Below are 12,112 nucleotides of genomic sequence, written 5' to 3' on the forward strand. Positions count from 1 at the left end.
TCGAACAGGAAACACTTCTCTGGTTGGAATAAATTTATTTTGATCTGTCTGTAAACAAGGTGATAAATCAATATATGGCATTCTTGGTTGTATGCATATGGAATTCAATGCATTGACAGACTATCCCAGATCCAAGAAAACTAAAGTGAGAACAAATCAGCGAGAAGGACTTGGAAACAGATTTGATGATTATACAAGGCCTAAACAGTGGCACTGAAGCTACAGAAAAGAAAATGAAGGACAAGTTATGCGTAGGAAAAATTAATCTTGGAAGAGTGAGCAACAGACCTCTTGACATTATGGCACAGGATACACAGGTTGTGATGAACGGTACATGTTGGTTTCATCTAACCCATCTCCCAAAGAGTGTACAGACATTACAGTTGTAGGGTCTGTGCTCAATGGATGGCAAAAGGCAATTAATTCCACAGTTTAAATGAGGATTTATTTTGATTTTTTTTCAAATTCAGTGTAGCTTCTGATAGGGGTGACAAAAAAAGAAAAAGGGGAAAAAAATAAGACTAAATCCATGCTCACCTGCCCTGTCACTTAACCTGTTTGGTGTTTTGTTGCAACACCTGCGCTTTCACTACAATTGATCCTACCTGGGGGGGCAAAAAAATAAAGAACAATCTCCAGGTGGTGAGAGAGCGAGAAATATCTACGGTCCAAAACGACAGCCTTTCTTAAAACAAATTACAGGTACTGGCAAAAGAAAGACAGTAACAAGTGCCTGAGCTCGTAACTGTGGAATGTCCATTGATTTTTTTTGGTGTGTGTGTGTGTGTGTATAGGAACAGTAACTCTGCTTGATGACAATTAACAGAGCCAAACGACGACACCTTGACAAGGACGCGTATGTGCGGGGGGGGCGGGGGGTCAAGCATTTCATTATCAGGAAGGGAGGGACATGGAAGACAGTGGACAGATGATCACACCGTCTATCCTCAAAGAAGTTGTTGGGGGAGGAGGTAGACCTGGACGAGCTACTGCTTCAGTGCTCCAATCAATCTAAAAAAAAAAAAGGTAAGGGCCACTCTCGGGGAGCGCTTATGTTGTGGAACTTGTCGTGTCAATGGGCACCAAAGACACATCAAGTGATTGTCTTTCATTCTGCTGGTCTTAATCAAGTGACATCCTTAGTCACACGCTCATCTTGGCTATGGATCAACTGTAAGGGCTGAGACGGTTTGGGGAGGAGGAGCAGAAGATAGTAAGGAGCAACAAGGACAGGAAGTGTGAAATGCAACAGGGTGGTAGATAGACAGGTAGCTGGTTGGGTGGGTGGCCTGGTACGGGATGCTTTAACATTTCTGATTCCTCAGGTACTCAACCGTCTTATATGCCAATGTGTTGAGGGTCCCTCCGTAGACACCTTCGTTGCCCTTGATTAGAACAAATACTGGAACACACAAAGGACAAACAAAGACATGAAATCATAAATACAGACAGCAATTCAACAGGTTAAGCTTGTACTCCATTACTCAACTCTTGGGATTTCTTTCAAGTTGGGTATTCATCACATCAGCTAGTTCAAAAGTCACTTGGCATACTCTAACCCAGCCATGTCCAAAGTCCAGCCCGCAGGCCTATATCGGCCCACGTTTAAATTTAAACTGGCCCAAAGCATTGTGTCATAAAATCAACAAGTGGCCTGCTGGCACGGTCACAGGGACCTGAGCACCCCAGAGTGAGCCACAGAAATGAAACTCGTCCTAACGGGAACGCACACGAGCCAGCATTCATGATCGGATGCGAGCGTGTCTCCGCCCTCCCTTCCCAGTTCACGTGCACACAAGTGTCTGTTTGCAAGATAATCAGTGACAGACACTTCCTCATTCAAATGTCCACACACCAAGGACTAAGGTGATGCTAAAATCAGAGACGCAAGTGATGCTACACAGGGAAAGGCAAAATAAATAAAAATACCCCAGCTGATGAGAACTGTCTACTTTGTACTAACTACACCAGTGTTTCCCAACCTTTTTCATGTGCGGCACATCTTTTCATTGAAAAAAACTCGAGGCACACCACCGCCAAGAATCATGTTACAAAGGTTTTACACCAGGTTCTATATGAAAATGAATTATATTATGATGAAAGACGTGAACATGCTATATATGTAAATAAAGTACTATATGTAGAGAGCCAGTTGAATAATGAAATAAAAAATAAATCAATATTTTTTTTATTGTATTTCTGTGATTAAAAGCCAAAAGAATGAACATGGCTGTGTTTGCTGTTTTAGACTAGCTCTATAAATGTCCGTAAATGCACCATGGCCGTCAGCTCTTATCAAAAGCTGTCAGCAGCGCACACATTCAAAAACATGAACTCAAGATTTGTGCAATTAGCAAGTGGCTTACCAGGCTTTGCGCTAACTGATTAGTGGTTTGGCGATCTTGTTTACAATGCGCTCTTTTTCAAACAATTTTCTGCGGCACAGCTCAACTTTTTTTACGGCACACCGGTGTGACGCAGCACAGTCGTTGGGAAACCCTGCTCTACACACGACTACGCGTCCGCACCGCCCACTCACAGTGATCGTAAACAACAGAAAGACTATGGATTATTATTTTGTTATTATGAAATAATTTGTTGCATATGAAGTTGAAATAAAAGATAAAATGGAGAAGGATTTAATTTGGATTAAAAATCTGACATAATGCAACCTGGCCTGTTTACTGCAGTCACAAACACCAATATCACCCTTCTTATTAATACAACAATAACAATAATAAAACAAACTTAATACATTTAATAAAAAAATTCATTCAACTTTCACAAAATTGTTCATTTGTATTTAATTTATTATTATTTTAATCTTTAACGTTTCTTTGAAATAAAAAAGATAAGGGAGAAGGATTTGATTTGGATTAAAAATCTGACATAATGCAACCTGGCCTGCTTGCTGCAGTCACAACCACCAATATCACCCTTCTTATTATTTTAATCTTTAACGTTTCTGGTAGTGCAATTAACAGATTCTCATTTGCAATATCAACCTATCTGCAGACAGCAAAAGATCCATCCATCCATTTTCTGTACTGCTTTGTCCCCACGGGGGTCACGGGCGTGCTGGAGCCTATCCAAACTGTCATCAGGCAGTAGGCGAGGGACACCCTGAACCAGTTGCCAGCCAATCGCAGGGTACACAGAGACGAACAACCATCCGCGCATGGTTACATATGCCCTGCGATTGGCTGGCAACCAGTTCAGGTTGTGCCCCGCCTACTGCCCGATGACGGCTGGGATAGGCTCCAGTACGCCCGCGACCCCCGTGGGGACAAAGCGGTACAGAAAATGGATGGATGGATGTTTAGCAGCCATTTTGCCACACACTGTCGACTGAAAATGACATCACAGTTGGTCAGGGCTGAGGCAACGGCCAATTGCTGCCTAGTTTCAGAAAAGAGGTGGGCTGCGATTGCTTGTTACCTAAACCGTGGGCAGTACACAGTGAAAGCACGTACCTGTCTTAGCTTGGCATAGAGCAATGTTGTAAGTGGGGCCGGTAGAGGACTTAGTCCGGAGGTCCATTCCCCATTCATTTTCAACTGCCAATCGGTCTCTGATCACAGAGCATTTTTCATTTCCTAAGGTCAATCCATTGATGAAGAAGGATTGACGGTCTTTTGACATGAGCGCATCAATTTCAGCAGGCTGCAAAAGAAATACAAAATAAGTGTGTAAACTGGTGGGCTAGGATGTAGATTGCTGGGTTAAAAAAATGGGAACTAGGTGCTCTCATTTTAGGATGGTACCAAGATTTTCGGTTTACAAACAGCACGTAGTAAACTCATCTGCCGAGTAAGAAAGTCACCATGCGGCATAAGATACTGTTGCCAATTTCAAAAACAAAAGAATTGTAATTTTAATATTGAACTAATTTTTTTTATGGCACCTTGCAAGTCTTATTCAGTGATTTGACAAAAGTAAACCAAGGCACGTGTTGAACCAGGCCAACAATTCAACCAGTTAACAAGCTTCCTAAAATGTTATAAAATACTTCAAATGCAGGCTAATCCTTTAGAAACAGTAAATACATACGACTCAGGCATCAGGCAGACATCTGCCGGCATAGATAGTATCTTTGCATGGCGCTGAGGCTGAACAAATTATCATTTGGGGGTGATTTTAGACAATGTGATTTGCAATGAATGTTTATTCTAGACATAAAGATGATGGCGACATTAAAGTTACTGCACATTGTGAATAGTGCACCGAAACTTGACTTCAAGAAAATCACAAATCAAAATTGCAAGTATCTGTCAGGGAGGTACAAAAAAAAAAAATCTTTCGTCCCTCGATGGAGCCTTTACTGTCGTGTTGAACAGGTATGACTTAAGTGCAGACCTTGAACTTTAATTTGAGGGCATGTATATACAATTCAGGTGAACAATGTGGGAATTGTAAGACATTGTAAGCCATATGTAATTGACTCTCTGGCTTTGGTCCTTGAAGGCTGCCGTCCTGCACCGTTTTAAATGTCTCCTTCCTCCAACAACTTAAATGATCAGCAAGATCTGGAGCATGATTACAGTTCAACTTTTGAAAAGTACTGAGACAGCACTCAAAGTTAGCACCCAGCTACCCAAATTTTGAGAACCCATTTAATCCCAACACAGCTGTAATCACAATAATTGAGTCTTCAAAACAAATTGCAGTTTTAAAAGTTTAAAAAGTCCACCCTGGTAAAGGGTGAGCCATGTTGATGTACTACGTCATGCATCGGAGGCTTGGCTCGTGATGTTCTTAAAGTGATAGGAACCAGACGAATGTTAGTGCACATTTCTTTATCAGTCCGTTTTTGTTGATATCAATGGCTGTGATGTCATTAGTTTACCTCATTACTGCCCAATAAGTATATGACCCATAGTTATTGTGCATCGCAACCCTTGTGAGAAAAGACTTATACGGGTCAAGTCTAGCTGCAGAAGTGCAGGGTCATCGAGCAGCACCGCTCAGCACATGCTTCGTGCGTTGAGGAAGCGGAAACGCAACGTTCAAGCCTCGCAACAAGCTTCGAGGTGGGGCCCTGTTGCTTCCACTAACGCAAGGTTGCTTCACAGCTGCCAGTGCAAATCTGCCATTTCGATTTTAGACGAAGAATACACCATTGAAAAAAAAAAAGGCACGAATGCAATGATCCCAATATTGACTACACGCACGATAAAAACGGGTGAAATATTTGCTGCGTTAAATAGGAATGCAAAACTAATCATTACGCGTTTGTTTTTTTTCATCATTGATCAATCTAAAAAATAAATGATCGATTGAAGGCTTTGGGTAGTCACTTAAACTTTCCCACACACGCAAAAACTGTCAGGAGTGAAAACTATTTGAGTTGCCCCTCCACTCCAAATGACTAAACGGGAGAAGCGTCGTCCGGAGCGGTTCGACTAGACGGAAGGAAGGCAAGCAGACGTTCATTCGACAACTTTGCGTAAACGTTTAGACTATCCGTGCTTTCGCTTCAAGTTATAAACTACCCAAACATTGTCCACCATCAAAAGTCAAAGTTGAAAGTCATCACAATTAGATACATTCTGGAATCCAGTCACGCCTGTGAGCTTCCGGCTTAAGTGCGCGGTCCCGAACGCTAAATAGCTGACGCCTCCGCTAGCTCGCTAGCCTCGCCGCAATCGCCTCGAGAATCGCGTTAGTCACGTTAACACTTGTTACAGTTAACCTGGTTCATGGCTAATTTACGTCAGACATTATATCAAAGCCAGGTTTTTAAACAGTAACACCAAGCACTGGACACCATGTGCTACTACTACACTACACTACACTACCCCGACCGACAAGGCCTGCTCAGAAGGGAAGCACATGTGCGACTGTGCATGTTTTCCATTCACATGAACCCAAAACATAACTCCGAAAAGGTGCGATTGAGCATACTAACCGTGATGTTGGCAAAATTACCGCCGGGATGTGCTGCCCAGACGTACTTGTTGTCAGGGTACCCAATAATGGCCGCATCCTGGCAGTTTTCAGCGATAAACTTGGCCACGTAGCTGTCCCAAGACATGGTTTCTGATAATTGGTGGATGATAAAAGAGAAGCTGGGTCAAGAAACTTTGCACAGACGCCTCTGGAGCGACAAAGGAAGGGAGAGTTGAGCTGCAGTTGCACGTTCCGGTACCCCGGCTTTCTTCTGCTCTCACCAGTCACCACCCAAGAGAAGCCACAGCGTCGAGACAAGGGCTTGGGTGTAGTCCTCATTAAATCACTCCGCGAGGGTGGTGATTGGCCCGCTGCGTCATTGCGTAATATTGCATGCGGCGGATGGATACACGACCTACTTTACCGTGTGGCTCTCTCATCCGGCGCACACTTTTAACGACCTGCGATTTTTCTGGAATAAAAATCAATCAAGTCTACGTTTGTATTCAAAACACTTTGAACATCCAAACCACTATATGTGACTGGTTTAAGAGTATGCAAATGTCAAATTTTCCAGAATTCGCAAGTCAGAAACAGGCGACAGCTACCCCTAGTCCAACGTGAAAAGTACAAGTGAACACTCCAGTCGACTTTTTGAACGTCATACCTTCATAAGCACGAAATAGCGCAGAAATTCTATCGATGTACGTCGCGTCGAAGATGACTTACGTGGCAAAACTAAACGCTTTGATAGAGGTAAAAAGCAGTGTGGTTACGTTGCCACCAATGTGCAGACGTAAGCATGACGCCCCCAATGATAAGTTTTACGTTTGTGTTATGTTTATCATTTCATGATTTTAGTTTATGCATTGTTTGCCAACGTGGATTTGAAATGAAATTATGTACATTTAAAAGCATATCTGCAATGTTTTGTCCTTGTCAAAATAGTTGCGTTACTTTTTTCAACTGCCATTGTGACAACATAAAAACATAAATAGCATAAATATACAGCGAGATCATGGGAGATTTAGGCAGAATTTAGAGACAGCATCATCATTAATTTGCGTAAACTAGTATCCACTCTGATGCAATAGATTGGGAGAAGCCTTATTAGGAGAATTGTTTTATGTTGACCGTAAAAATGATTTGTGATGAATGTGTGCCAGTCTACAAATAGCTTGTTTCTTGACTTTGAAAATTATCCATCTATACCATTCCAATTTGATCATTTTTTCAATGTTCTTACCCTTTTGTCATAATTCTACATGAAATGAGGAAAAATCATTGGAAAACAAATTCATGTAAAATGTACAAAATGTAGAGAATATCCATCTAGTGGTGTTATTTTTTTGTACCAATTTGTGAAGATGCGTGTTGGCAATAACTGACACCAAAAAATCATTTCAGATTGTTGACGTTTTTTTAACTTCACGAAATGAGTTGAATTAGGACTACTTACTTAGGACCCTCAGAGACAGAACTGTGATGCTAAGTATTTACATGATGCTGACTGATCATGTGAAACATCTGTAAATGTAATTGTGCAGTTTGGAAATTTTCTCAAGCTTTCCCTTTAAATCTTATGGCTGGGGCACACCTAAGCACCTTGTATGAGCTTGCCCCAGTCTCAGTGGAATGCAGCATTTGGCTGTGTTCTCAGTGTCATTTGAAAGCGTACAAGACAGGTTTGTAAGCAAAATATAACATTTTTATAGCTCCTCTTGTTCATCTCGTGAATCTCTAGCTAACTGTACATTGCGCTGCATGCCAAAGTTAACATTTAAGGCCTTAGTGTCCATCTGGAGAACCAATAAGTTCTCTTAACTCCTCCCACTTCCTCATTCTTTGGTTTTGTTGTGGAAGAAGTGTGACCTGTGGACTGGACAAAGTGGTGGGGACACATGTCATGTTATGGTGTTTAATACATGGACTAATCAAAAAGCCGCAGGAAATCAGCACGGCAAGCCTGAACAGCCCGTGACAGCATGAAAACCAGGCCACACATACTTCACATCCCCAAATGGGCGGTGAAGAGTTCAGCTGACACATTCTTATCTCGTGTTCAGGCTCGTTCAGTGAAGAAAAAGACATTCTTGAGGGAGAACAAATTCAAACTTTTCGTACTCAAGGCGAAACGCTACAGATCTAAATGTTTACAATTCAGACATCAAGCCAGTAAAGAAAAAATAAGTTTGTTGATTAATCAATTAATTTTGATACATCTACTCTGCATGCTGATTTCCAGAGAGTGCTTCAAATGGCCTTTATTTATTTCTAGATGAGCAGTGTAGTGTATCTAATGAGTGAAAGTGTTTCTTTGTGCTCTGTTATCTTTTTTCATGGCACATCTCTGGACTGGGGTGCACAAATCGTTGCCCATTGACGCGTGTGAAAAGTTTGAATCTTTTTAAACTGTTATTAAGGAAGAAGTAAAGAAGGTGTCAATTCAGAATGAATGCATAAAATATCAACGAGACGGGAAGCGGAAGCATGTTGTTCCTCTTTTTTCTCAGCAAATGTCTCACAAGGTCCGTGACTCGGACACACATAGGAAATCTACGATGAAGCAAAGAATTAGAAATCTTTTTCCAACTGGGTAAAGGCGAACTGCACCCTGAGCTTGTCCATAATCCATCGGAAAGTGCATAGCAAGCTGTGACTAAAACATGTGACAGTCAACCGGCCTGAGGAACCGTAGAGATCAAAGATGGCCCATCTGTGGCAGCATGCATGTGTTCCACACGCACACACTCATCCGCATGCACAATTAAGTCTTTTCACAGGTCAGTTTTGAACCTACACTGTCCATTAACACTTCCATTGATTATGCATGGATGTCACACACACGCACACAAACACACACACTGAAATGATCTGTAAATAGCACGTTATTCCTTCTTGACTAAGTCAACACAAACAATGTGAGTTGGTCTTCTTGCATATACAAGGCCTGATACTGATTCGAGAACTTCTTTCTACTTCCTATTACTTCTTGAGTTCAGAGCCCTTTTGACTGTGAGAAACAGGAAATGAAACGATATCATGTTCCCGCCTCGTGTAGACATTTTTGCAAGTGGCATCTTCATTTGGCAGCAAAGCTAATTGTTGTTGTCCTACTTCACATCTAGTTTGCCTCACACTGACATCATTGTATGATAATGTTGAGGATGGAGAGAAAGGCCGCAGTGTTTCTGGATGATGAATAGTCATGATTCACAGAGTAGGATGAAGTGAGTTCTTCTCTAGAGGGGCATTCTTATGATGCTTCTCTCATCGTGCTCTTTCACAGCTTCATGGAAACTGGCGGTTCATTTCTCGCTTATAGCTTCCTTTTTGAGTTTCCTGCAAAGGCGTTGCTCATATAGTTCTTTCAAAAAACTAGGCCGACACACGCCTGCTTTGGGTTCTTTAGCGGATGAGGTACAAGAGAGCATTTTCTGTGCATTTTTTTTCTTCAGCTTGAGACGAATATATGGACTTGAGGGAGCCATATTACGATTACTGTCAAGGAAACGAGTACAGTCCAGTGATATTTACTTACAAAGTTGGGCAGTAATGCAAGTGGCTAGCACGACAGCATCAGAAATCTGAGGTTCAGGATTTTAAAAAAATTGACGGACTTCCAGTCAATAAACGTCTGCCGCACTTTGTACTACCTGCCACTAGATAGCACTCCTTTTCTAACGCTTGAGTCTGGCCCTGATAAATTACTGTATGTTTTCTTTAAAAATAAATAAATAAATAAATAAACAAAGCAACAAATCGTAACAGAACAGATATATAGATTCTAGACTTAGATGATTCATTGACAATTAATTCAGATAATTCATGTGGCCACCTTGGCACCTAATGGGTCATTCACTTGTTTTTGTTTTTTTGCTTTGGAGATGACCTTGTGTCCAAAAGTCAAAGTAAGTATTCAGCACTTGCTTGTTCTTTGGAACACCACACCCAGACTGTTTGAGTCACACAAGACACACAGTTAGGACCATAAACAATGGGACATCGATACAATTCTCATATATTTGGCTCTAAACACCACCAAAAGGGATATGAAATGAAACAAACCAGATGTGCTTCAAATACTGCCTTTCAGCTTTATTCTGAAGTTATTTGTATATACATCCAACTCAGTTCTACGATGCAGGAAACAATAGTTTGTGTACACGCCTACTTTTTAAGGGGCTCTACCTCTGTATAGCTACAGATAGATTTTTTAGATTGTGCATGAACACAAATTTACTTCCCAGCGTCTTTATCATGACTGTTTACTGGATGCAGGGCTGTTATGTGGCTTAACGTCTGGTGACATCTTGCGGCCATAATTCTCTACAGCGTCTTTCTTCTTTTTTTTTTTTTTTGCATGAAAAAAACTCCTACGTCCCACGAAAACTTAGTAAAAGGGGGAAAATACACAAAGACAAAAACTTTTATTACGATTTTAATACAATAGCCTTTTATCTGTCTCGTGTGAGGAGATTATAGTTATCTTAATAAAATTGAAATATGAAATACAAGTGTACATATGTTATATAAAATACTTTGCTTTGACTGGCGATATGATAATAAACAGCACTACAATTAACTGGAGAGCAGTTGTCATGAGGACAGGTTAAATAACAAAAAGGAAAAAAAATCCTACTAAAGCTTTGGAAAAAAAAACTGAAAAATAACCATTTAAAATAATCTCTGCTAAACTGGAGGTAAAAAATAAAGTCAGGAAGTACAAGACGCAAATGCTTGGACTGCTGATTCAGAATTTGACAAGACGGGGTAGTTGCTGTTGTTTTTGTGAGGAAATGAGCCACATGGTGGAGACAGTAACAATAAAGAGGAGACACCAGGATAGGAAGTAAAGATTCAGAAAGAAGAGGAAACAGCTATTACAAAATAAAAGACATGACACTGCCTGTTAAAATCAAATTTCGGCTCTGGTTTTCTTTGTTCAAATATAAGGAGTAAAAGTAAAAAGTCGTCAGAAAAATCTTATACCAGTAAGCCACTTGTTTTGGTAAGTTTGTTGTTTTGACCGGGAAATACCATTGAGACTAATTCTTGAATTTGGCATTCCCATAGCTCAGGGTCATTTTGCAAGACTGCAAGACGGTATTCAAAGTGGCACATATGATTTAATACTTCAAGGGACATACCATTTAGCTCGTTCTCTCAGAAATAAATCAACAGACTCGGTTTGTTCCCACTTGGCGCAGTAAATTACCCTGACAGGATTTTATTGTTACAACTGGAAGCCATGGAAAAAGACATATTGTAAAAAGGACCGGCCCAGGCAGAATGTCATATGTGGTGTTTGTGTCTCACAGAAACTCATCTATATAATGTTTAATTGGAACCTATAAATGAATGGCTTCTGCAGTTAGCTTACAGACCAGGAGAATACCAGCACATTAATTCTGTTTAACTTCTTTTTTCATTTAAAATGTATTATACTAAATTTATCTCCAAGGGCAACTTCTAATTTCACCCTCAGCAGGATATAAAGAATTGACCCTTGGCCTCAGCTAATGCTCATAATTCCTCTTCCAACCGCAACATACCGAACGCCATAATAGTTTATAAATGGGAATTAATCACCAACTACACAATTGTAAGACAATTCCACTTGTCCAAAAGATTTGGAAATACTTAAATGTATAAAATGTTATTGATGAAAATTATAATAATTTTGATGTAAAGTACTTGAAAACCAACTGATCCACAAATGTAAAACTACACAATACATTGAATAAACAACACTGAAAAGATTGAAAATGTAAGTCTTTCTGAATGTTATTTAAAAAAGAAAAAAGAAAAAAAGGTTTTTTGGAAGCTGATTGCAATATATAGGACAAGTTAGCATGACATCATACGTTGTTCCCGTGTGGCAAAAACAAAAATGTTCTCTGGTGGCACCGCGAGTAACAAATGCTTCCTTCATTTGACCAAGGCAGAGCGATTAAAAAAACGGAATAATCAATTTGGGAAGTCTTCTGAATAAATGTCATTTGATAAAAAGATGCGACAAGAGGGAAACTGAATCGAAGACAGACAAAATTTACATTTTAGTAGCTAAGTTGACTTAAAAAATAGTTAAGTCAATAGACTAATTCCTTGTTATCCAACTACTAAGAAGGATCTGATTGCTTGAGCTTGACTTTTCTGTCGCTTTGATAAATGGCACTTACGTGCTCTTTTGACGGTGAAATGGATGGCATGCTGAAATGCA

General features: G+C 40.3%; 1 protein-coding gene across 1 annotated transcript; it reads right to left on the minus strand.

Moving 5' to 3' along the window:
• Nucleotides 1-18: 18 nt before the first annotated feature.
• Nucleotides 19-6,266, minus strand: LOC119121252 (profilin-2-like). The gene is made up of 3 exons (XM_037248643.1): nucleotides 5,909-6,266; nucleotides 3,474-3,663; nucleotides 19-1,402 (listed from the first exon to the last, which is right to left on the minus strand). The coding sequence occupies exons 1-3, from the start codon at nucleotides 6,032-6,034 to the stop codon at nucleotides 1,305-1,307; spliced, it is 414 nt and encodes a 137-aa protein (XP_037104538.1). The 5' UTR covers nucleotides 6,035-6,266; the 3' UTR covers nucleotides 19-1,304.
• Nucleotides 6,267-12,112: the final 5,846 nt, after the last annotated feature.

This window comes from Syngnathus acus, chromosome 4, assembly GCF_901709675.1.
Source record: "Syngnathus acus chromosome 4, fSynAcu1.2, whole genome shotgun sequence".
Classification (NCBI taxonomy): domain Eukaryota; kingdom Metazoa; phylum Chordata; class Actinopteri; order Syngnathiformes; family Syngnathidae; genus Syngnathus; species Syngnathus acus.

Coding starts and splice junctions, on each gene's coding strand:
- LOC119121252 (XM_037248643.1), bottom strand. CDS start 6,034: ATGTCTTGGGACAGCTACGTGGCCAAGTTTATCGCTGAAAACTGCCAG. Junction 3,664..5,908: donor GTAATTTTGCCAACATCACG/GTTAGTATGCTC, acceptor TTTCTTTTGCAG/CCTGCTGAAATTGATGCGCT. Junction 1,403..3,473: donor TCTATGCCAAGCTAAGACAG/GTACGTGCTTTC, acceptor TGTGTGTTCCAG/TATTTGTTCTAATCAAGGGC.